The sequence below is a fragment of the Tinamus guttatus genome, unplaced genomic scaffold (assembly GCF_059628265.1).
Source record: "Tinamus guttatus ecotype Peru unplaced genomic scaffold, ASM5962826v1 Tinamus_guttatus_pri_ptg000045l, whole genome shotgun sequence".
In the NCBI taxonomy this organism is placed as follows: Eukaryota; Metazoa; Chordata; class Aves; order Tinamiformes; family Tinamidae; genus Tinamus; species Tinamus guttatus.
In genome coordinates this window covers 2,499,955-2,525,316 of record NW_028288579.1, presented here as the reverse complement: position 1 = coordinate 2,525,316, position 25,362 = coordinate 2,499,955, and the positions used below count along the sequence as shown (strand labels likewise).

The window sequence follows — 25,362 nt, the reverse complement described above, 5'->3', positions numbered from 1 at the left end:
GGCGGCCGTTGGCCGGCGCGAGCGGTCACGTGGGGCGCGCGCGGCGGCTCCGCCCCCTTCCGCGCGCAGCCCGAATCGCGCCCGCCCGCGCGCGCTTTTCTGCCCGCGCGCGCCTCGCGCTCCTGGCGGCAGCGGCCCCGGGGGCCCGCGCGCTGCATGGCGCCCGCCGCGCCCCGCGCCTGAGGCATGGTGGGCAGGGTGGCCGTGGCGGCCGCCGCCCTCCCCGGCAAGGACGGCGACGCGCAGGTGGGGGCGCGGCGGCGGGCGCGGGCGGCAGCGGGCCCGGGCGGCCTCCCCTGGGGGCTCCGCGCGCGTTTGGGCTCCGTCTTCCCCAGCGAGCGCAGAAACTCCATTAGCGGAGCGCGCCCCGGGGCTTGTCAGGGTGTCCGGGGGTGACTGCAGAGCCGCCCCGCGGGGTCTTGGAGCCTGCTGAAATAAACAGGGGAACTATCGAGTTCTTAGTCTTCCTCCTCACATTTATGACAGGCGATCCGCGCCCCGCTCCCGGTTCCTGGAGCGCCCGGGGGGTTTCTTCAGCTGCGCGGGGGGCTCCCTCACGGAGGGCCCCAGGGGCGGCCCGAGGGGGCCGCGGGGCTTGCGGAGCCGCCGGGAGCTGCCGTCGCCCTCCGGGGCCCTGGCGCTGCCCTGCGTTATGGTGCCCTGGTACCTCTTGCTTGGGGCTATTTGGAAAGCAAATAAACAAAAACACCTTAAAATTAACACCAAGCGTTTTCTCTAGCCATGCAAGAAACGCCGAGAGGAAGATGCTTCTGTGGAAACAATCACAAGATACTTTTCACCATTAGCAAAACCAGCGGATAAAGTGTTGTCACCACCAAAGCCCAACAATATATTGGATTATTTTAAAAAGACATCTATAAGTGAGAAAGCTTCACTGCCGGTCATAGCTGGAGAAAATAAAACACAGTTGGATGCTGATGACAAATACTGCAACTCACCTTTGAAACAACCTTCCAAGCTAAGGAGGAAAGGGAAGAGAATTAATTTAAATAATAAACTAAGGGAGATGAAAGACTCTGAAAATGATTGTGTAATAGCAATTTGTAGTGATGACAGCAGCAGAGAAACAACAGGACCAAGACAAGGTGCTAATGACTTTACTGCCACGTGTACTTCAGCTGACCAAAACTGTGCAAAGGAATTAGCAGAAGGTAGTCTGCAAAGTGAGAACATCTCAGACAATGTCATCAACAGAAAAAACGCTAAGAAAGTTGGCTCTGAAATAAATGGAATGAAAAATAGCATAAGAAAATCAAGGAAAAGGAAGCACAAAGTAAATATGGACTTGTGTGAAAGTCTTTCATCTGAAAACCAGCTGAACGAAAATCCTAGAAAGGAGCCTAAACACCAAAAAAAAGTGGTATCTCCTAAAACAGAGTGTGAGGTCACTATTAGTGACTCAAGTGTTGACGTTCAGGTGGATGATAAACCAGCCCAGGTGAATGAGAGTATAATAACCGTGTCATTTGAGGACTTCTTGAAGAGTCAAGGAGAAGATGGTATAGATCATGATGGAGAAGGCACAACACTGGACAATTCTGTTACCGCAAATGAAGCTGTCAAAACCGATAGCATTAGTGATCCCGAAAAGTGTGAGGAACAACAGCTGCCGCTTAAAACAGTCACTGTCCTTGCACAAGTGCATTCTGTTCCCCCCAAATCACCTTCTCTACATATGGAGCAAAAAGCTTGCAGGAAACTGGCTTCTATTTTTTGGAAGCAAAAAGGTTGTGTGGGGGAAAAAGAGAGTAGGCTGCTCCCCTCGGAGAGTGAACAAACCGAACAAACGACCCAGAAAAGAAAATCCAATGTTGTTATTGAGGAAGTGGATTTGGAGTTGGCTGTGTTAGAGACTGCAGGATCAGAATCTTCCAGGGCAAAATGTTCTGCAGAAGAAAGGCATCAGTTTATGAAAGCCTTTAGACAACCACCATCCGATGTAATAAAAACCGGAGTTAAAAAAGCACCTGGAAAACTAAAACAAACCCTTACAAAGCCTTCAAAAGAAGGTGCAGGAGGAGGTGACCTTGCTTCAAATAAGGGATTAAGAAGTGAAATAACAGAAGATTATGTGGACAAGCATTCACCTTGTAGCCCTGAAAACAATAGAACTAAAAACAAAAGAGCTAAGAAGCTGCAGAAGAATGGGAAGGGACCAAAGAAGGCCTTGAAAAGTAAGGACATGAGTGTCTCCAATACTAGTGATCCTAGCAAAGATGAGTGTTCAGAGGCCAATGCTCACACTAAGGATGATGCCTTAGATGTAAGAATTTCACCAAGTCCAAAAGTGAGCGAGTTAAGGAGGAGTTCAAGACAAAAGAAAATCGAAACATCCAAAACAGTTACACCAAAAAAAAACAGAATTAAAAACACTCTTTGTGAAAATGAATTAAGTGATAGTCCTTTACAGACCTCCACACCAAAAGCAAGCAAGAAATCCTTGAAGAAAAATAATGTCTATAAGGCTGAGGTGATTACAATACCCTTTGAGGCAAATAGCCCAATAAGGTAATTGTTTTGGAATATATTCTGTCTTCTTGCACTGTCTTTTCTTGCAGATATTTTAGGAGTAAAACATAATAAAATTTGTGGAACACATGCCCATGTTGCATGAGTATCAACTGTGCTGGGTAATAGTATGGTGGAACCAGACTTGGCACTAGGATTGTGCTTGCATCGAAAGGCCAACATGACAAATCTGTGAGGGGTTTGTTTCTTTCTGTACCACTGTATTATTTAAAGGCTTTAGAATATGAAATTTAAAGAAACATTTTCCTTTATTAAAAGTAATACAATAACATTTTTCCTTATTTAGAATGAGGTTTACACGGATCAATGCAAGTAAAAAGTCAAATAAAGCTGAAGCAATGAAAAATGAAGAGCTGGCATCCAAAAATACAAAGGTAATTTATGTAACATTTTAAGCGCGTCATTTACTGTACATATGTAGTTATATTAATGTTCAGGATTGTGTGATAGTGGAATGAAGTTCATTGGCCTCTCCCCTGGTAGGGCTCTCCATTCCTTTTGAGAAGTGTGTGATTATTTTTGGCTGGATGCTTAGTTTGTTGCAGTTTGCTCCTCTTCAGCCTTTCATTTTTTGATATAATCACAGAATCGGATGCTTGTATGAGTATGAAGGATGATGTTAGTATGTGAAGTGCTTACAGGATATGTGACTATAAATCGATAGACACTCAACATGTTTTATACTTGGTTAATAGGTGAGTTCTAAAAGTATATCCAAAGCGAAGCAGCTGGTGGAGAAAGCCAAGGCCCGACGGCACCAGGGAGCGAAGGCTCGTGGAGACGCGGCCCCTGTGCGGCGCTCGTCGCGGCAGCGAGCCCTCGCCGAGAGGAGGAAGGTGCAAGACGGTGGTGTAAGCGTGTGCTCCTGCTGCTCGAATGGGCCACGGAACCTGGGGGGGACAAAAAGCTGCTTATCCTGCAAACGCTTCATTAAGGAGTCAAATAAGGGAGTTAGTGATTAAAACTATTAGTGATAGTTCTAATCATAGTGATTAAAACGCTATGCTAAATATCAAACAGTAATGCAAAACTGCCGGACTTGGACGGCAAAGATCATGCTAATGCAGGGCTATAAAACCCAGGCAGTTGTGCTCTAAAAGTGAGTGTTTCTCTACTTACAAGAACCTGCACTCTGCAAGGTGTCCGTCTCCATGGTGTTTTGTTTGCTTTTCCTCTAGGAATCAGTAATAATTCTAGATTCAAGCCTGAGTAATATCACTACTGCAGCGCGTGGTGTGAAGCAAAAACAGAAGAATCTTCGAAACCTCAATGATGTTCTAGGGAAAAAGTCTCAAAATATAAAGGCTACCAAGAACTCAAATGGTAATTGGAATTTTACTATTTTTTTATTATGAATTTACCTTAATTTTATAAAATGGCCTTTACAGTACACTGCTATTTTGTTTTGATAAATCAAATGTTCGTATAACCTTCCTTTTTATGATATCAGTTAGAGTGGAGAGGGTTTTTTTACATCGTTCTTTGTGCCCCCAGTAGTCGAAGACTACAAAGACTACATATTATGCTAACTGAAATAGTGAGGAAGAAAGCAAAGGTGGAATGATGTGAGAAGAAAGTGGAGATGTATGTTGGTGCAATCCAGAATCCAGAAGAGAATAATTCTGTTCCCCTCTCCCCTTTTCCTTTTAAGGAAAACCAGGTTGTCCGCCCTCATTCCTAGGCAAAAACGTTAAGAAATCTCCAGATGAGCCAATTGTGATCTTCGATGAAAGCAGGTCAGTGTTCAAAATTGCACTTGCTTAAGAATTAAAATATGTTTAAGATTGTAAAATGAGAGAATATTAGCATGACCTTGAAATATGTTTATCGAAATGTGGGTAAATATTAATGTTTTACACCAATAAATTGAAAGCTTACAAGCTGCATATCTCTTTTTAAGACTGCTTCTTTAACTATCGTTTTACTATTTTAGATATTTCAAAACCTAGCTAATGACTAGCATAAAACATTTTGAATTGCATGTAAAAATACAGAATTAGGAGCATGGATTTCTTCAAAAATCTGTACTAGTGCAAACCTTTAAAACGAATTATGACCTCATTAAAGTGGAGTTAATTTTAACAGTTCTCTCAGGCTATTTCTTATTTAATGTGTAAAGTGAATCTTACTGAATTTTATTGTAGCCCTATGCACCTGGTAGTTGCATTTATTTTTTCCTTAAACTTTTGTTTTCATTTAAGCCAAGATGCATCTGAAAATTCTCAAGATGGGGATCAGTTCAGAGCAAAACGTGAATTCCTGATGAGTGGTTTGCCAGAGCTGCTGAAAAGGCAGATTGCAAAGAAGGCAGCGGTGCTGGAAGCTTATTGTGCTGCAGGGTCCTGTTTTAGGACAGTTGTCCATGTGCAGCAGAAGGATGAGTGTAAGCTTTCTTCATTGATTAAACCTATATAATAGTTCCAAGTAAACGCTTGCATCATGTGTACAGGAAAAAAAAGTTGTAAAGCAGAACTTATTATGGAATAATGAGTACTTATAAACTTCCTTTTTTTATATATACAACTTTCACATTAAGTTGATGCTAGAGTAGATTCTTAATGTGCAATTGAATAATTCACTCTTTCAAGTTTTTGAAAAATTTTGAAAAATTTGAAGAATGAAGGACAGGTTAGACTGATTGGGACAGAAACACCTTTTAGCAAAGGCCAAATACTCTTCAAAAGAGCAGCTCATATTTTTCCCTCTCTTGCCAAGTGGGGGAGTTTGCTGCAAAGCCCAAACTGAAGGGCTTGGCAGAAGGTAGAGCAAGACTTAGCTGAGGTTGTAATTACAAAGCAACCAACAAGCAATCCTGGGAAGAACAGCTGTCCTAGAGAGAACCAGGGAGGCCGCAGGTTGTTCTTTAGAGTGAACAGAGCCCAGGAGCAATTTACTGCTGAAATGCTGTATGTACAAGCATGCAAATTTGTTTTGCTTGAGGGAGGTCAAGTTAGTATTAAAAAAAAAAAAAAAAAGTATGTGTAATATAAATTAAATAAGCTTGGCTTTGACATGATGAAGCTGAAAATGAAAGAGCATTTATTCCTACATTAGTAAGGGATATTTTGTCACTGGCTACATCTGTTTTGTTAACAAATTTACTTTTCTTTTGGGTAGGTTATCCATTGTGGAAATTGAAGTCACCATCATGTCCTGTATTAACTAGGCTAAGGAAACTGGATACTAAAGTCACTAATGTTCCAAATATCCCTATCTCACTTGGTGAATTTTCCACTGTAAATTCAAAACTAAGTGGAGACCATTCTGCACCCGTGGTTAGTATTTTTAAACTGTTTTGTTGTTGTTGTTACCCTAACAATGAAGAGTAAACTGAAAATTTTTATTACCTGTTAGGATTTCTGTTATTTAAAGAAAAAAAAAATCCTCTACTTCGATTCAATATCAGTGCTAGTTTTTTTGTGATTCGCCCCTTCTGCATCATAACACCAGATGATTTTTCAGGGTGTCAGAAGACACCTACCAATGTTGTCAGAAATTATGAAATAGTGTCAGTGCTGTTCTGTATACTATTTTTGAATGATTATTCTATATTTTAGTTCTGTAGCCAGCGAACAGTTTTTCCTGAAATACTCCGAAAACACTTACTCGATGAGATCATGTTCTCCAACTCCCAGTTTCCTGTCAGAAAATACTTCTACAAGCTTCTGAAAAAGCAAACAGAACAATTGCTCTTTGGAAACAGTATACAAGGTTAGTAACTTACATAGCAAATCCCACTTCCGTGAAAACAAACTGAGGTATAAGGAGATGACCTGAAACTTCTAGAAATTAGAAATAAACAGGCCCTTATTTTAGGTAATTCTTATGAAATTAGTTCAAATGTGATTTACATATATAGCTGTAACTGGATGTGCCTTGAAATTTTAAAAAGATGCTTTCTCTTAGAAAACAGCAGTAGCACTGTGAAGTCTGAGGTGAATCAAAAGCATTCTGAGAACTGGAAAGAAACTAAAAGGAAAAGGAAAGAAACTGAAGACCGCAAATCAAAAAGAACAAAACGAATTGAAGATTCAGAGGCCGAGGTAAAATCCAGAGCTGCCAGAAGCCTTAGTGCTCCCATAGGTGGGAAAACAGCAGTGGAGACAGGACTAGCAACATGTGCAGAGAAAAAAAAGGCCCAGGGAGAAGGCCCTGAAGCTTTATCAGAGACAAATGTCATTGCAGGTGAGTGTTTCTTGCCTGATTTAAATCTCTTTGCACTGATAGGTGCTGCTGGATGGTTTCAGATTGGCTTCAGTGAGTGAATAGAGAAAATGGGGGAAATAGGAAAACCTTATAGAGTAAGTAGGCAACATAAAGGATATTCATTATTGACGTTGTGACTTTTGTGTGTTTCTAATGAGCCAGCAGTGTGTTTTAGCCTGAAGTGTGTAAATTCAAGCATAGGAGCTGTATAGTGTGTACTGGAACTTATATGAATCCTCTACTGGATTTTGTGCTGTTGTTTCCTGCTTCAGTTTTCAAAGTAAATTGATGAGTTTCCTGTAGGTGTTGAAAAGGAAGATGTGCTCTGGACAGAGAAGTATCAGCCTCAAGACTCCAGTGAACTTGTAGGGAACAAGAAGGAGATTGAAAAGCTACACAGGTCAGCAGTGCGAGCACAGATCCATTGGCTTAAATAACCCCTACTTGGTTATCCTTAAAATGAAGCTAACAGCTTGACGCCGTGCTTGAATACGACTTGCAGGGTGTGCGTTTGGGGGCCTTTGTTTTGTTTTTCTCCCCAGATGTTCCTGAAATTATTTGCCCGTTGGTGTGAATGACATGTTGGTCATTGCTTATGTTAAAGTAACACTATAGAGATTTATATGGTACCAAATAAAAACACACCTGAAATGCTACATTACATAATGGGTTAAAATGGAATGCTTAAGTAATTCATGTCCTTGCAATCAGTAAAACTGATTTGGTCAAAGTTATTTTCTGCTTACTGCACGTGAATGAGAGAGGGCAACTTCTGGGCGCTTCCCTGCGCGCAGCCCCGCGCTGCTGGCGCTGCCGGCGCTGCTGACGCTGCCGCGGCGCTCGCGGTGCCGCAGCGCCCCAGTCCCCCGGTCTGCTGGGCCCTCTGCTGATGTCCCCGCGTTGCTTTAAGTTATTGCGGCCCCTGTGCAGAGTTTAATCATCCCTCTGCTAGACCGGGCTTAGCGTGAATGACAGAGCGTTCTCTAGCTTGTTACGTAGTTTGCAGAATATTTTATACACGCAAACTGATAGAATGGAGAATAAAGAAAGATCTGATGAAACTTGACTAAGAGGGCAAAAAAGTAGATGATTTCTGCTAATTTTACTATATGCTCACTCTGAATTTGAGTCACTTTGTTGAGCAGTAATTTTATTTTTCTGTCCTTTCCCCTTTATAGTTGGCTAAAAGAATGGAAAAAAAGAGCTGATTGGGAAGAAAAAAGAAATCAGAAAGGGGCAAAGGAGGATAAAGATCATCAAGGTGCTGATGGAATTAAAAACAAAATAAAATGTGTACATATCTGGTACTTGGTAGTGTTGGTATAAAATTGATATCAAGGGTAATGGTCCAAACAATTCTTTTCCTTCTCTTTTAAATAATTCTGCAGATTCTTTGGACAGCCTTGACTTTAAAAATGATAAATCTGATATTGAAGAAGAGACTAGCCTCTGCAATACCGTTCTGATAACGGGCCCGCCAGGAGTGGGCAAAACTGCTGCAGTGTATGCTTGTGCCCAAGAACTCGGTTTTAAGGTTTGTAACAGTGAAAAGACACCAATTTTTTTTATTTGTAATTAGTGATATAAAGCAATTGTAGTGCAAGAAGTCTAAAATGTTTTATAAATTATATAACATTACAGATATTTGAAGTTAATGCCTCTTGCCAGCGCAGTGGTAGGCAGATACTGTCTCAACTCAAAGAAGCTACTCAGTCGCATCAAGTGGACAAGAAAGGTGTGAATGCACATAGACCTTGCTTCTTCAACAGCTGCAGCAGTGCCAAGTCACCAAGTAGGTGTCATAGCCATATCTGCCTCTTTTAGAAACTGACTTTCCAAAACAGTTTTTAGACATTAATTCTTTGAAAAAGATAGCAAATTTAAGTTGATTTGGCTACAAACTACTACTACATAATAGTAATAAATGCTCAGCTGGGTCATACAGCTACATACCAGGTCATTTAATGACTTTATCAGGATGACTGACTTCTGTCTTCATTGGTTGTATCTCTAGTGGTAACGTAAATAATGTGGCAGTTGACTAAAACATGGAACAGACCTTCACTGTTACAGGAGGAGAAAAGTCAAACAAGCAGAAGTATGCACAGTAAAACTATTCTAAGCTCTATATGGGTATTTGCTCTAAATTCAAAGTAAAAGTAATTTCAAAGCGAAAGTTTAATGAACAACATATCTTGCAGAAAAAATGTACTCACCTAAGAAAGCTCTTTCACCAAGAAAACCTCCACTGTCACCAAGAGGAGCAAAACGAAGCTTACCCCCTAAAACACTAGCCAATTACTTCAAAATTTCTTCCAAACGAAAGAATAATGATGAAATAATAACATCTCAAGAAAAAAATAAAGGTAGGTATTGCTATTTAATGATCAGCTATCTTCTTTGGGCATATCTGGAAATAGGTGGAAAAATGAGTAGAATTAAGTATATTATACCTTAATGGCCAGTTATGACTTCTTAAAAATACCTCTGCACTTTTCTATGTAGAAAGTGCATTACACTCCAGTACAGGAGAGTTCAGTGCACAGACAAGCAGAGACCATCATTTTAAAAACTGTAAACACATTTTTTACACTCTTTGCTTGTTTCAGAGTGGGGTGAAATGTTCATTGTGCTAGACAATATGCATGCATACATAATTACTGCCACTGAATTAAAGGTGCCTTTTTTTTAACAAGATATCAGAAAAGATTATAGGTCACATTTAAGTTTTACATTGGTGTAGTTTTTCTTAAGTAGTTTATACACCAGGTGGTTTTTTGAAGCCAGTGTTAGAACATATATTAAATGTTTTCAGTCCTCCTCTACTGTTAATTTGTTTTGCCCATCTGCAGAAAATAATCAGGATTCGTGTGAAGAAAAGAAAGATGCTGAAACTAAGTCAGTAAAAGAAGTTGAAGGAGGAGAAGACAACAGAAAAAGTGCGACCTCTCTCATTCTCTTTGAAGAGGTAAAACGCAGGTGCAATATTGATGTGGGCAATGCATACTTCTTTGTTTCAAAAAACTAACACTTTCCTCTGAGACTTCCAGGCAAATTGAAATGCAAGGCTTATCAATGTTTCTAAAAAATACTCTGGAGGAGGATGTAATTAAGCACAAAATTAATTTTAATCAGACTTGCACACATTTATCACTGATCATTATTTTACAAACATATTTTAAAGATAAGACCTTACCTGGTGCATGTTTATTATCATGGCCCACATATATTCTATATTGTTAAAAGCCTTACTCTGTGGTTCATATTGTCTGACTGCATTCATAACTTGTACCCATTGTTGAAACTATTGCTATTTGGTACTTCTATTGTGTTTTCTATAGGTAGATATAATATTTGATGAGGATGCAGGGTTTCTCAATGCAATAAAGACATTCATGGCAACTGCAAAGAGACCTATAATTCTTACTACTAATGGTGAGTAGCGTTTGTTTCAGTAATTAGGATTTCAAGACAGAAGAGCCTATTTGAACGAATGATTCAAATAGTAATGGTCAAATGTGGCTCCTGAATGTAAAATGTAATGAGCTAGAAACTATAAAATGAGTTTGTTTAGTGTTCAAGTAAAGATGCTTTAACTGTCTGCTTTAATGATTAAAGGAAATAACTGCCATGAAGTTGCATTCAAAGCTAATTAACTGATATCTCTTTATGTAGATCCAACATTTAGTTTAATGTTTGACGGCTACTTTGAGGAAATCAACTTCAGAACCCCTTCCTTGGTAAGTCTATGTTTGGAAACACATGTACATCCCTAGCAAATATTTGTCAGTTAATCTAAGATTGGAACATAAATGTTGATGTAGGTTTATATCCAGCTTATACCTATTTTATTGGAAAACTTGTATTTTCATAATCATTCAGTATTTGGCGTTTATGAGATAGAATAAACTCATTGCAACTCAGTTTTCAGTATGAAATAATTTATTTCTCCTCTTCTACAGAAGTTTTACTATAACTGTAATCCATTTTGATGTATTGTGCTAGAAGGAAAAATGTATTCCAGGCATTTATACAACTATTTGCTTCTGTGCAACTTATGTCTGGATGGATAAGAGTTGTTTTTCAGGAGTCTTTGCTTTTTGTTCAGGTGAATGCTGCAAGCTACCTGCAAGTGCTCTGTTTGGCTGAAAATCTGCGAACAGATGTGAAGGATTTAGCTGCTTTGTTAACCACCAATAACTGTGATATCAGGCAAAGTGTTCTCTTCTTACAATTTTGGATTAGAAGTGGAGGTGGATATTTGAAAGACAAACATCTGGCACTTCATGGTACGTTGATCTAATTTAAAAGATTAGATTGTCCATCTTGGTGTGTATTTGATCAAATCAAATGAGTCTTAGACATGTATGAATAGTTGGTATTTTTAAGATGCCTAAACATGTATTTATTATTGCGTGTGTGTTTTGTTTTTGTTTTGTTTTTCTGCTTCAAGACCTTGTCATATATACATAAGGGTCTGGAAGTTTAATTTACTTGTACTTCTGAAGTGTGGAAATGATGGGTAATGTTTTTATCTTCTGTTTCTCTTATGCAAAAGTGGGCAGAGTGGAGAGCCCGTAGTCAGCTCAGTTTGCTGCTTTTTGGTCATCTAATGAGTTGTAGACAACAAGAGAATTGTTGATAACAAGGAATTGAGGCAAAAGGGGGAAAAATGAACTATTTTGTGATGTAGCTCTTACTTTTGAAGTAAAGCATGTTTATCTTTGTGCAGGAGGAGATGAGACAAATAAGACAGATGAAGTGATTAATTCTGAAAGAACTACTGATTCCAAGGCTGATTTTTCTCAAGCTGATACGCAGCTCCAGGAGATTCCAAAATGTGATACAGGCTGTGTAGAAACATTGCTTGGCCTTAAGAATATCTTGTTGCCTTCAGAAGACTTGTTGACATTTCTTAAGGTATTTTTGTAATTAGCTAGCAAATACATTCAATAATTGCCATGCATATGTTCAGATAACTGTTACGGATACCATCTTACAAGAAAATGATTTGGGACAAAAAAAAAAGTTTTAGAAATTGATATCCTGTATCAATTAATGCAAAATGGGGCAGCTTCCTTCAAGCAAACAGTCCCTTGCCTTATGAGTATAAAGCTAAAAATAGAAGACTTCATGTAATAACACTTCTTTTCCCAAAAAAAAAAATCATTTTTTTTCTCACAATTGCTATTTTACAGCACAAAATCACAACCATGGATGAATGGAATAAAGTGATTCGGCTTCTCACAGAATTCCAGATGAAGAAAGTGGATTTTATATATAGTAATCTTGAATTTATTCTTCCTTTACCAGTGCATTTTGTTCCAAAACAGTCTGAGGCCTCTAACCCTATACTTGAAAGGACTACTGTAGTTTCTTCAAATAACAAATCTATTAATAGTTCTTGCCCTGGGAAAAGCAGCACTGGAAAAAAGTCTAAAAAGACAAAGAACCAGAAAAGGCTTGATATATTGGACGATAGTGATTTATTTGATACTGGACTGAACTACTCAGCTGAATTTATAACTTTGCCATCAGATAGCCCTGTATCATGTGTTGAAGTAAAAAAAGAGGAATTAAAAAGGATGGATAAAGAAGAAAAAATGGAAATTAAGAGAAAAACAAGTGAGGAGAGGTCTGCGCTTGTCTTTCAGTGTCTGAATTCACTGACTGAATTTGTGGAGAACATGTCTTTTTTGGATTGCTGTATAAACACTAATACCAGGGAACCACTGGAGTTTTCTAAAGATGAAGGATTTAATTGGACAAACGGCAAAATCAAAAATGGTCTTTCGGATGAGTTCAGTGTAGAAAATACTGATTGGTGGCGTTTCCAGAGCTGTAGTGAACTCAAGGCAACTATTGAAGCTCTCAGTTTTCATAAATGTTCTCATAATATTTCAAAAGACTTGGAGGCCTCTTTGGGTGCCAGTAGAACACCTGAAAGTGAGGAACTTGATGGACTTACATTGCACCTTCCAAACACAAGGAACTCTGTGTCCTTGAGCCAGTCAGCTGCTTCCAGGTAAGACCTTGTTGCTATTTCCTGGGATCCGGTGCAGCTCCTTGTGCAGGGAGGTTCGGATACTCCAGTACCAGTGTGAGGGTCTTTGGTATCTCAGAACGCTGAAAGAAATTGTTTGCTTTAATGATGCTGAACTAACCATTTGGCAAAATGGATCTAACTGATTAAGCCAATATGACAAAGTTCAGCCAATATGTTGTGATAAAACATTGCCCTCGGTGCACACACTGCAATACGTTGGTTGGATTTTGACATTCAGGCAAACACGAGTCACATTTTTGAGGACAACAGTGCACCTGTCAGACCAGGTCTCTCAAAGCATCTAAATCTTTCATACGTAAGGACTAGATGGTAAAGATCTCCTCAGATTAGTCTCTGCATTTAAGCTCAGAGAACTGAAAGAACAAATGACTGTCCCCAATGTTTCTGTCCCCTACCTGCAGCCTTTGTGATGCTGTATAAGAGTGTATGATAAGAAGCCTTGGGTGTTTAGGACAGTGAAAAGCATTTCTGAACATCTGTGTCTCTTAACAGAGTTTTGAGAAAGTGGATTTGGTGTGAAGGGTATAAAATGCTCTACACGTCCTTGAACAAGAAACAATAAAAATTTGTTCTCCATTTTAGCATTCACAAAAAAGCACAGAAGAGGCTGGCAGTCATCAGGACTGTATTTTCCAGAACACCTTTAAACCTGGGTAATAAACAAGCCAGCATAGTCGAATACCTCCCCACTCTTCGCAATATCTGTAGGTCTGAGAAGCTCAAAGAGCAAGGAAAAACTAAAAGAAGGTAGGTCTTGGTTTTCCCTAAATGTTATAGGGTGGTTAAGAATTATAGTAAAATAAAAGACTTTTGAAAAGAAAGATGAGTGTTTGCCTTATCTCAGTGCTGAAAATACTGCCTAGAATTTGGAAATATCTTCCTGTGGTCACTCTGGCTTTTCTTTTTTAGGTTCTTGCATTATCTTGAAGGAATTCATCTTGAAATATCCAGACAAACAATAAACAGCCTGTCTTTTGAATTCCCTTAAAACAGCTAAGACCAGGAATACTTCGTGTGGATGATCCTAATAGTGGTACCTCACTGTAACTTGGGTCGTCTTCCCCGCTCCCCCTCCCCCCCATTATTGTATATTCAGAGCTGTTTGTATATTAAATTTCTATAAGTATTTAAAATAATGTATATACGTGCTGTCATGATACTGCTTTCCACAGCTGAAATGTGGTTTTTGGTGCTTGTCTGGTGTGTTTAGAGTACTAAATGCACAGACTAATCAGGACTACTTCATATTTCCTTTCTCCAAGTTCTGTGTCACGTGGCAAGAAGTACTTCTGTGATGAGCAGCTGGCACAACTTGCACAATAAACTTATTTTTCTGGGGAGACCACTTTAATAGACTTTGTGAATTTGCATGTGCCTCTGTACAAGAGGTGTGGGGGACACCTCTGAAAATGTAAACTGCTAGAACCAGCTCTTCCATCACTGTAACAACTGGAGAGCAGTCTCTGCAAAGCACTGTGCCTCAGTGTACATAGATTTGTATACAGTGGTTCAATTCATTCACTATTTACAGCTGGCAGACTTTCATGTTAATTGGTTATAGTAGTAGGGAAATGATGACTTTAGTTCAGGATGGACTCAAAGATTAGTCAGGAATTTGTAAATAACAATTGTACCAGTTTTTCTTGGCATTCAGTAATATTTAATTACTTCTAATCTTGTATATTGTTCTATTTTTATACTGCATTTTGCATTTCACAAGACTTCAATCTGACTTTGTGATTGAAGCTGTTTTTTATAAATAAATCTGTGAGTTTGCTACAATTCTGAATATTTCTGATGTATAAAGACTTTTAAAAAAATTTCAGTCCATGAAAACTACTTTAATTATTTTGTTCTTGCTTTTTAACTGGAAATACTTAACCATTTGCATTATGGTCTTTGTTACAGTTGGACTGTTCTTTTTCAAACTGAGTATGAGATGGAATGGGGCCATGTAGAGGTACACAAATTCCCTGGTGCTTCTGTAATAATAAGGGAGGTCATTTTCTAGTAACCTCTGTTCTCATTTTTTTATTCTTTGTATCTGATATATAAGATGTTCAGAATGAATGAAAAAATATTTATGAACAGCAGTAAATTATTTTAAGCTTTTGCATTGTAGATAGTTTTCTTTATAGCTTTCTTTTTCAGTAGCCCAGGATACCCAGTGAGAGTGAACTAAAGTGGTGGCTGTTAAATCTTAATAAATTTTATCAGTGGTCTTAAGTGATTCCTGTACAGTTTTGTTTAAAAATAATAAATACTTTTTGTCACTTTATTATTCTTCACTGCTTTTTAAAGGCAATCTTAATCTAGCTAGGTTACAAGGGGTAGTGGTATAATACTTCATGCTATGCCACTGGTTTCCTCTCTATTTTAGAAAATATGTGGAAAATGTAAACATATGTAGAAAGCAGTGGGAGGCACTTTGATTTCAGAGTAAATTCTATGTTTCTAATACTTTTGCTTAAGAATTTTTTTTTCTCTCCCTAGCCTCTCCCAGGAGTGGTGGTAATAACAACCAGGCTGGAAGGTAGGGCAGGATCGAGTATTTCACTTCCTCATCATAGATAGTTGCAACTTTTCATTTCTATGCAGTGAGGATGAAGATCCACTCTATTTTTACCTAAGCAGTCACGTCAGTTTAAGATTAAGAGCTCATAAAGGAGCAGAAATGGAGGCAAGGAGTAGCACATCCCTGTTCTTTTGTGTGGCAGAGGAATGCCTGTTCCCAGCTGGAAGCAGCTGGGCTGGGGGAGCGGGAGCGACTGTGGCTGTTTCCCATTAACAGAGCCGAGCAGGAAATGCTTCCCAGGAGCCATTCCACAGCTCCAGCCATTGCCCCTCTGATACTTCCACAGTATGAAAATAATAATAATAAAAAAGTCTGTTTGGAGCAGGAAAAAAAAAAAAATAAAAAAGCTCGGACTCCTTGGCAGGGTTTCATGGAAAGGAAAGCAAATCTGGGCCTGAGATCTAGCTAAACAAAATCATTTACTGAAGCTTCTCCTTGCAAGATAGCTATTACTATATCATGCACGTTCTCTGTATTTTACAGGGAGGGTAAGGACAGCACACATTAAACTAGCAAAAGAGCCTCTGGCTTCAGCTTGGGGCAATTAAATATACTTTTATAGGCTAAGGTGGAAGGGGTGAGAGTGGAAAGATTTGAACAATATTCTACCCAAGCGATGCTACTGCTCTAAAACTTTCTCTCGTGACTTTATCAGAGGGAGACGGGAATTATTTCTTTACACCACGTTGTTCTTTTTGTGGCTTGACCATATTCTGGTTTGTCAGCCACAAACTGGCAGCTGCTTTTGATCAAAATGAGCCCGTGCCAGTTTACAGGAACAAAACCAGCCTCCCTTTTACCTAAAATGAGGGGAAGTTTTACCTAGAAACCCCTCTGTACCATTTTGTACAGCACAAGACCCTTGCAAAAGGAAGGGCTCAGTGCACGCGTGCATGTGTTTTTAGGGGCTGTGCACGAGCTTTCCCGGGTGAACTTTCTCTGTTAGTGCTTTAAAATGCAGGAAACGTCACTCGGAGCCTTCCCGAGCGCAGCGGAGCCCCAGGGGTGCCCGGGGCGGCGCCGCCGCGGCCCGCGCTCCCGCCCCGCGGCCGTTACGGGCCGAGGCGCCGCCAGGGGGCGGGCCCCGCCCCGCCCCGCCCCGCCCCGCCCCGCCCCGCCGCTCCCCCCGGTTCCTCATTTACCGGCCGGCGAGGATGATGATGGTGATGGACCGGGACCGCAACAAGTCGCTGCTGCTGGAGCTGCTGCGCGCGCCGGGCAACGAGCGCTGCGCGGACTGCGGCGCGCCCGGTAAGGCCGCGCCCGGGAGCGGCGGCTCCGGCGGCAGCGCCCGCTCAGAGCCCGGCGCGGGGAGGCGGTGGCGCGGGAGCCGCTTCCCGCAGCGGGAGGAGGGCCGCGCAGCTCGGGACTGTCCCCGGGGGCGGCGGAGCCCGCGGGAGAGGCGGCCGGGGCGCTGTGGGCCCGCGCTCCGCCGCGGCGCGGAGGGGACCCGCGCGGCCCCGCGGGCCGTTTCGGGGCCACGAGCGGGAGCCGTCCCGGCGCCGGGCGGGCTCCTGCCCCGCGGAGGGTCCTCCTCGCTGGGCTCCCTTGGCGTCGCTGCCAGGCCGTGGTCGCTTCTAAACAGACGCCCAGACCAGCGCGGGGAAGGCAGCGGGCACAGGGCCGTGCGCTCCGCTGCTGGAGGCGCGTGCGGTTTCTGCGTGCGCTGAAGCTGCAGATGGAAACGCAGGGGCTGCCTTTGCCGGAGCAGCCCGCGCTGGGCATCCCGTGTGCTTTGCGCCCTTGCCCGCGGCTGTGCCCTTCCCCGTACGTTACCATTTTCTTTGTGCTTGTGTCTAGATGCAGAGTGGACTTCCTATAAACTTGGAATATTTGTTTGTCTGAATTGCTCCGGGATCCATCGCAATCTTCCCCAAATCAGCAGGGTCAAATCCATCTGGCTTGACTTCTGGGAGAATGATCTTATCGAGGTATGGGAGGATAAAGCAAGATTTTGCCTTTTTTCTTCCACCTTTCAGCATAATCTTCTCTGTCTCCCAGTTCACCTGCCATCCCTCATGGGCAGAGGAGCAGAGCCGCCCAGGGGCAAGTTAACTCCATGGGGAGTAGGGAGAATTTAGGTGCCTACTTGCTCGTTGCTTCTCTTGCTGCCGGCAACGTGTTTCATGCAGCACACGGTAACAGCACGTTGTGGTCTGGAAGCCTGCAGGTACTTCTGGAGGGTACCTGCTATTTAGTAAGCAAAACACCCTTCTTAGTGTTGGTTCAGCCTCTCCTCCCTCTCCCAGGTTGTGTTCTTTATATGTCCTGCAGTTTAGGGCTAGAAGGAGGTGATATAGGGAGATCACAAACAAATATGTTTTCTCCTTCTCTTCTTTTAATCATCCACCATAGTCTTGTGATCCTGTCCGTCCAGTTCAGAACTATAAACAGATATTAAAAGGGTCAGCCACCTAAAAAGTGCAAGCTGTAAGTGCCAAAAGTTTATGAACTTACACAAAGATATGCAGAGAGCTGTGACAGGACTGAGCAAAAAGTGTGGGGCTCCCTTTGATCCAAATTTTGTTTTATGTTAATGATGCAGTTTTGACTTTGGAGTCGTCTACCTAATGGAAACTTCTTTTATATTTCAGTTTATGAAAGCTCATGGGAATCTTCGTGCCAAAGCTAAATATGAGGCAAAAGTCCCTCCCTACTACTACATCCCTCAGTCCGAAGACTGCTTGTAAGTTGCTGGTTTATTCAGCACTACAGAGCTACTGAATTCCTGAAATCCCGAGTGCACGAAAAATGGATTTGAGGCAAATCAGTTTTATCCATGTTTTCCTCTTTCAGGGTTTTAAGAGAACAATGGATTAGAGCTAAATATGAGCGTGAGGAATTTGTTGCCACCCAGGTCTTTCATGATCCTTGTTCTGCAGGTAAAAGTTGAAGTTGTAGGAGAAAAGGTGTTACTGTAGGGCCAGCACCACAGTGCTCTGTTTGCAGTTTGGAAGATGTTTAAGGATGGCTTGTAATATTTGAGCTGCTAGGTATGCAGGCCCTGCGTTGGGTCTGTAACCATGAGAAGCTCCCAAAGAAGGCACTTTACACAAGTGCAGGGAGCGTTTAACTCGCACGGGACCTTACAGTTCTCTAGCTTTCCACTGGTTTTTGAGGTGAAACTTTTCAAATGGGGAGAAAGACTAGAATCTCTCTGACACTTTTCTTGGCCCGGTCTGCAGGCAGCCGTGAAGGATTCCTCTGGAAGCGAGGCCGGGACAGCAGGCAGTTCCAGAAGAGGAGGTTTATTCTGTCAGCAGAGGAAGGGATCATGAAGTACTACACGAAAGAAGTGAGTTCCCCGGCCAGAGCTGGCCATGGCTAAAGGGGTCAACATCCAGCTGCAGACCTGCTCTTTACCAGCAAATAACAGCACTGGTAGCTTCATCTCTGCCAGCCTGTTCGGAGCCGCCCAGACTCTTCCCCGTTGACGTCTGTGGTGTCTTGGGCAGTTGCTCTTTTGGGTGTAGCCCTTTTCCTTATCCCTCAGCCCCAGAACTGCCTCCTTGTTTAGTGAGCGAAGGAAAGGGATACTGGCAAGGTAGAGGAGAGCTTGGCTGTTGGCAGCTGTTACTTCTTACATTACCAAAATATTCTGTGAGCAACTTCTGCCGTATCGTCTCCAAGGTGCCTCTTTTCCATGAGAGGGTTGTTAATTGCTCTGCAACTGTCAGGCTGGAGAGAGAGAATCCATCCCTTGCTGTTCAGAAACATCCCTCAAACAGCCACCCAGCCCTGTTAGGGAAAGAGAGTCATCCTTTTAAGGCATTTTATGTGACCCAAGTAATCAAGGCCTCCTATACCAGGCACATCCGATATGGAGATATTGTAGAAAGCTGCCTTTCTGCTCAGCAGGGATCTAATTCTCATGCAGTTCATCTGTGTTCCACTACCTGCCCTGAGAGCACTTTAACGCTGTGCTTTTCATTTCACAGTGTAAAAGCCCAAAAGCCGTGATCAGCATTGAGACTCTGAATGCGATGTTCCAGACAGAGAAAATGAAACATGCTCACGGGCTGCAGATCACCTACAACACAGATGGGCAAATAAGGAACCTTTTCGTCTATCATGAAAGTGGAAAGGTGAGTACCAGAGAGGTTTTGGAATGAAAAAGATTCTTAGGTGCTGGATCTGCAATTTGGAAAATATCCTGATCCTGCAGGGTCTGATTTTATTTGAAATTGCTAAGACCTGCAGAATTCAGAAAAATGACAAATTTTTAGTAGCTCTAGTTGGTCTTATCTTGCTCCTGTTCTGCGGAGGGCGTATATTAATCTTCACACACCCAATAGTCCTAAGGTTTCAGTGGGGCACATATGTAAGTCTGTGTAAGATACATATTTAATAATTTTATACTGTTAATGATTATATTATTTGAAGTCTTCTTGACACATATACACTATACAATTACAAAATACGCTTGTATGTACAATATACAATACAATTCAATGTATTGTTATTATGCATTACTTCTACCCAAAACATGGTAATTTTAAAAAGCAGGGTCTAAAGGATTTTTTTAGGTTCCTGATCTTTCCTTTGCCATAGTTCTCAGGTCTTTTCATGTGATAAACTTTTTAAACAATCTGTAATTGAATAAGCCGAAAAAGGCTGTGTACACAGAACAGGGTGACTCCCCACACAGACAGGTCAAAGAGTCTGGGCATTTAAAAAGTATTTTGGAGGTTCAATGTTTCTCAGATGTCTGGAATGAGCCGCTGACCCCCTGACCCTTTGGGAATAAATGTATCTTTGCAAAGTCACGGGAAGGCATAAGACATTTCAGAGAAGCTGCACTTTTACCCGCTGTGTTATCCTTGTCTTTTTGTTTGCATCTGCTGTCTCCCCTAGGAGATTGTTGACTGGTTCAATGCCATTCGGGCAGCGCGTTACCATTACCTGAGAACGACTTTTCCGGATGTTCCTGAGGCCGAGGTGAGAACCACGCGGGGCAAAAGCAGTGTGTGCAAGCACAGCAGGAGAAAACGTTTTCTCTGGGGCTAAGGCTGTGAGTTGGCGACAGCAGCCTTGCAGTGTATGGAGCTGTGCAGGTTTGGACAGAACTGCCGGCTAGTTCTGACTGCGATGGCATCGGGTAAACATGTGTAGAAGCAGTAGCAAACGAAACACACAGAGAACCAGCTTTAGAGACAATAATTCTGTAATATTAACTTTGATAATTTCTATTTGGAGGCTGTGCTGTTGTATTCCCTGTTATTTGATATATATGAAGCTCTTTGTATCTGCGCAGCTAGATATAGGTGAATTTTGCATTTAAAAAAAAACAAAGTTTATCCCTCCTCCTAGTAGAGTTTGGATGTACAAGCTAAGTCTTTGCTGGTTTTCAGAATATATTTGTGTTTAACCACACAAAACTGCAGTAACAAGAAAAGTGACACTAATCACTAATTTTCAATTTCTCTACTAGTGCCAGTGCAAATATTCTATGGTACTGTTTTCTCTTAGAGACAGAAATGAAGGAAAGACTTTTAACGGCCAACACAAGGAAGCAAGAATTCTAACTTTGGGGTCTGCTCTTACTCTGGTTAGGTTTATCATCCTCTTGCCTAGTAGGAATATCGGTTTCTCAAGCAAACACATAGATGCTTTGTCACAGCTCCAAGGTTATTTGTTTCCAGGCTGCAGGCCTGAACTTTTTTTCTTTTCTTCTGATATCTTTCACAATCCTTGTTATGGCCTCTTCTTTGATGACAGATAGGTAGAATTAACATCTAAGGGCAGCCAGACAACAGCCAGCCTGCAAATAGCCCAAATTACTAAGTGAGCCTAGGGAATAGACAGAAGAGGTGGAAGGAATGGCTGCCCTGTAGACAACCTGTAAAAAAGGAACTCAACATTTGGGCCATAAAGTCTACATGTGATCCTTTTAAAAAACAATCTTTAAAACAAAACAAAAAAACCATTATGTTCCTTCTTATTTCAAACTTCCCTTTACTGAGCAGTCAAAAACCTCAGGCCCCAAAAGCTAAAATTGATGGTGATTGGCCTTGACAGAAACAGAACAGGAAAGTGAGGTGAATGACACGGCAGACATTTGTGTGTGTGTGTTCTCCTAGCTCATACCCAGGATTACAAGAGAATATGTCAAAGAAGGATATATGGAGAAAACAGGACCAAAGGTATGTTCAGCTTGCTTGTTTGGCATTAAACAAACAGGATTTTTCCAGATGGGGAATATTTGAAAATGCTTTGGTGATTACTAGGAAATTATTTGTTGAGTGACTAATTGCTTCCTGGGTCGATAAAAGAGATTGTATTCTAGTCTATAATGCTCTTGGGAATTATGTTTAATTTTGTGTGGAAAATAAGATGGAAAGGAGGGTCCTCCTTGAAGAGTAAGCAAGATGGATTAAGTGAGGGTGGAAATGCGAAGTAGGGTTATGCAACACCAGCAGGGTTGCTGTGTTGTTTGCCTGTTAACTGCAGCTCTAGAATGGGGCAGCTCTCTAGAATAGAACATCACATGCTGACTCCCTCTACTTCCCTCTTCAACTTGGTAGTACAGAAGTCACATCTGTTTATAGCAGGGAAGTGTGATTAAGCGAATGAATACTTCACAGTGCAGTCTGTAGTCTGAAGCTTTTTTTTTTTTTGGTGGGAGAGTTATTTGGCCATTATTTCTTGGAATGGGAGAGGGAGAGTTCAGGCTCTGCTTGGAGAAGGCCAGAAAGACCTACAGCCTGTTTGAACATTGCTGCCTCTTGTCTTGCTCTCCACTGAATGAGCCCTAAGCCAAAGTCCCATTAAAAAATTCAATAGTAACATGATGGTATTGATTATGCTGTTTTTTTGGCCAAATTTAGTGCTGTTGTCTCAGGAGATTTTCCAGCTGGTGCTGGCACAGAGCATGCTTACAGAGATGGTTTGTTTAGGTTCCTTATTTCTTTTTTTGTTTTTATTTTTTTTTCCAGTTTTTCATTCTGCAGTGAGTCCTTAATTCTTCAGAGAAATCAATAGATCAGGGCATATTCAGATGAGCACAGCTGACGGAATTTTAAAATTTAATTTTAAAAATACTTCCCCAGCTGAATTACTGAAGTTGCCAGCACGTTTCCCTTATGACAGCCACCTGGCCGGGGATCATTCTCTGCAGTGCTTTCAGCTAAGCCATTTGCTGCAGCTTCTGAAGCCTGATAGTTTGGTCACTTGTAGAATGAAACTGTCCTGCCTTGCCCAAAGGATTGTCACTGAATATAAATTTCTAGTGTGAACCCAGGGAGAAGGGAGTTGGGGACTGCACAGTCACCTATTACCGTTTACTGGGCCAAAATGAAACTGAACTCAAGCTTCTGGTCAGAGAAGAAGCCCAGAGATCTGCCCTCAATAGGCAGAATCCCCTTTGGGTCTTGGTCTTTAAAGAGCTTCTACCATCTCCTTGCAGCAAAAGGAGGCCTTTAAGATGCGCTGGTTCAGCCTGGACTCTCAAGAGAGGATCCTGATTTACCTTAAAAATCCGCTGGTAAGACGACTGTTCCTGGCTGTTCCGCGAGCACCTCCGCGGGGTGGGCAGTGCTCTTGGCTCTCCTTGCCGGTGGCTGCACAAGCTGAGGCAGGTGCTTCCCAGCTCTTCAGCTCCTTCGTTCCTGGATCTCTTTGAAGCTCAGCAGTTTGGGAACTCTGGTCCTCTCAGGATCTGCGAGGAAGATCTAGGTCTTTTAAAAATCACTGTACCTGCCATGAGCTTTTAGAGCTCCCTCGCTCCCAGCTCATTGTAGGTGGGCAAGGACTAGTAACAGGTTTGAGAGCCCCAGTGCTGTGCTTCCTAACACTGAACGCTTCCTAACGCCTTCTGACACATTTGACCCCAGGAATATCCTCCCATGCTCCTCCTGAACACCCGTCAGCTCTGTACGAGCAGGTCCTTACTTCTTGCTTTAGAGAACATCTGTGTAAAAAAGCTCTGTTGTGTTTCCTGTGACTTGTCATCAGAGCAACGTCCCCTCCATGACTCCCCCGTTCCTGTTCCATGTCTAGGGACAGAACAGTGTCTGCTGGAGCCACGCTGCCAGCGGGCTAATGGGTGTCTTCTGATTCCTTCTTTCTAGGATGCATTCGAACAGGGCCGTGTTTATATTGGAAGTACAGATGAGGGATATGAAGTGCGAGAGGGCTTTCCCCAGGGAGTCCAGGTGAAGAAGAGGAAACCAGGGATCACTGTGGTGACACCAACGAGGGAGTTTGTGTTTATGTGTGATAATGACAAGGATCAGAGGGAGTGGATAGATGCTTTGAATGGAGTCCTTGCCCAGCCTTTGACCAGCTAAGATGAACACAGAATTCTAGTGACCTGCACTTTTGGGTTAATTCCAGCACTGCTCCGTGGTCTCTTTCTGTTGGCAAGGATGGTGCTCAAGGCCCTGCACAAAGGACTTCTTCCTTGAACAGCTGTGGGCACAGGGGAGGAGACAAATGAGTAAGAGGGGGATACAGATGTTTAGAAAGGATCTGTTCCCTGTAGAACCTCGCGTGAAGTGTCTTCTCCCTTCCCTTCCTTGTTTTTGAGAGGAGGAGGCCTTCTTCTCTTGAGGCAGGATCAACCAGCCTGTGCTGTCTAATGGAAAAAGGAACAAGGTCAGCAAGAGACTCTGACCCTAGAAGAAACTGAGCCCTGTAGATGCTGTTATACCAGATCCTCCCTTCTGGTCTTGGTCTGGGGTCAGAAGAGGACTCCTATACATCCCATAGGATGTATTTGACAATCCGGCCTGTGGCATGTATCCTGCTCGTGAACATGAGCATCTGTTATTTGAACACATAAAGCCAGTGACAAGAGGCAAAGCGATCACTACCAGGAGGATGCAGGGTGTCCTGTCCAACAGGCCTAGCTGCCAACCCGTACTGGATCCGCTGGACGATCGGAACCAAGCAGTGCCGCGCACTGCTGCCGACACTAAGCGCGTGTAAAGCTGGGTAGCTGTGCTCCACCTGCCTGCAGCTCCTCCCCACACAGCAACAGGCTTGTTTGCAATGGGTTTAATGTTTTGTACAGTGTTATATTTCTGGCACAGAAATTATTAAAATAAAAGTCATATTTGAATTGTAGAGGATATTGTAATATAATCAATCTGATGACAGAATACACCTAGCTCCTTGGTTTTGGCTGTCTCTGCTATTTCACTCTTGTAAGTGGCAAATCTGCCGTGAACAGGTTTTTTTCCAAAGCAACCCTGAACAGTGATGCCCAGTCAAGACAGGAGGAAGATCTGCTGGTCTGTCCTACCTCCCAGAAGTCCAGCTGAAGCTTTGGCTTCTAGATTCTCGTAATGAGTTTGTCTAATCTGGGCACTGAAAGGCAGAAACTGCTTCTAAAAGTATTATCTTCAGTGTCCTGCTTGAAGATACTCAGTGAACAAGTGCCAGCACTGGAAAAGTACAGTGACTCGGGTATCACTCAAACCACCCCATGCAGGAATTGGTGAAGATTGACACTGGCTGATACAGTGCACTGATTTTTTACTTGCTGGAGTATGAGGTTTGGTTCTGCCAAGCAGACATTCAGATACTTGATTCTTCTCTTTTAAGACTGCCTTAGCTTGCAAATCAGGCGGAAGTCTTGCAAGCTGAGTTTCTGGTGAGGCTGTTACCTCTTGCTGGTGCTTGCCAGTCAGTCCGAATGCCCAGAATAGTTCTCCTCTTTACAGAAATGAGGAAGTTTGATACAGGCAGGGATTAGTGTGGAGGTTTTGTGTGTGTGCACAATAGTGTAGAAAATTTGTTTGAGCTGGATCTTCAGCTGGCTCATCCCTATCTAACCCTATCTGCAGCAAGAGTGTTGTGTGCTTACGTGTGCCCATAAGCTCACCTGTGTTCCCATTCTCCCCACCTAACCTCTATTCCGACTCCTGGTGGGTCAGCAAATCTTGTTAACAGCCTAATCCAGCAGCCACCAAAATCAATAGCAAAGCACTTGCTGAACTTGTATGAAGAACAGTATTGACCT

General features: G+C 42.3%; 2 protein-coding genes across 2 annotated transcripts; both read left to right on the top strand.

Annotated features, from left to right (window-relative positions):
- Positions 1 to 186: 186 nt before the first annotated feature.
- On the top strand, positions 187 to 13,838 carry ATAD5 (ATPase family AAA domain containing 5). The gene is made up of 23 exons (XM_088537999.1): positions 187 to 246; positions 740 to 2,529; positions 2,837 to 2,924; positions 3,246 to 3,401; positions 3,729 to 3,873; positions 4,202 to 4,286; positions 4,752 to 4,933; positions 5,668 to 5,825; positions 6,108 to 6,261; positions 6,457 to 6,735; positions 7,060 to 7,156; positions 7,935 to 8,017; positions 8,145 to 8,290; positions 8,398 to 8,548; positions 8,958 to 9,122; positions 9,609 to 9,724; positions 10,098 to 10,191; positions 10,432 to 10,496; positions 10,865 to 11,045; positions 11,489 to 11,676; positions 11,955 to 12,781; positions 13,406 to 13,570; positions 13,733 to 13,838. Exons 1-23 carry the CDS (start codon positions 187 to 189, stop codon positions 13,809 to 13,811), a joined length of 5,454 nt encoding a protein of 1,817 aa, XP_088394125.1. The 3' UTR covers positions 13,812 to 13,838.
- A 2,712-nt stretch (positions 13,839 to 16,550) lies between these two features.
- On the top strand, positions 16,551 to 23,731 carry ADAP2 (ArfGAP with dual PH domains 2). Its single transcript, XM_088537274.1, has 10 exons — positions 16,551 to 16,649; positions 17,199 to 17,329; positions 17,993 to 18,084; positions 18,195 to 18,280; positions 18,584 to 18,693; positions 19,337 to 19,483; positions 20,253 to 20,336; positions 21,479 to 21,541; positions 22,804 to 22,881; positions 23,468 to 23,731. Exons 1-10 carry the CDS (start codon positions 16,553 to 16,555, stop codon positions 23,684 to 23,686), a joined length of 1,107 nt encoding a protein of 368 aa, XP_088393400.1. The 5' UTR covers positions 16,551 to 16,552; the 3' UTR covers positions 23,687 to 23,731.
- Positions 23,732 to 25,362: the final 1,631 nt, after the last annotated feature.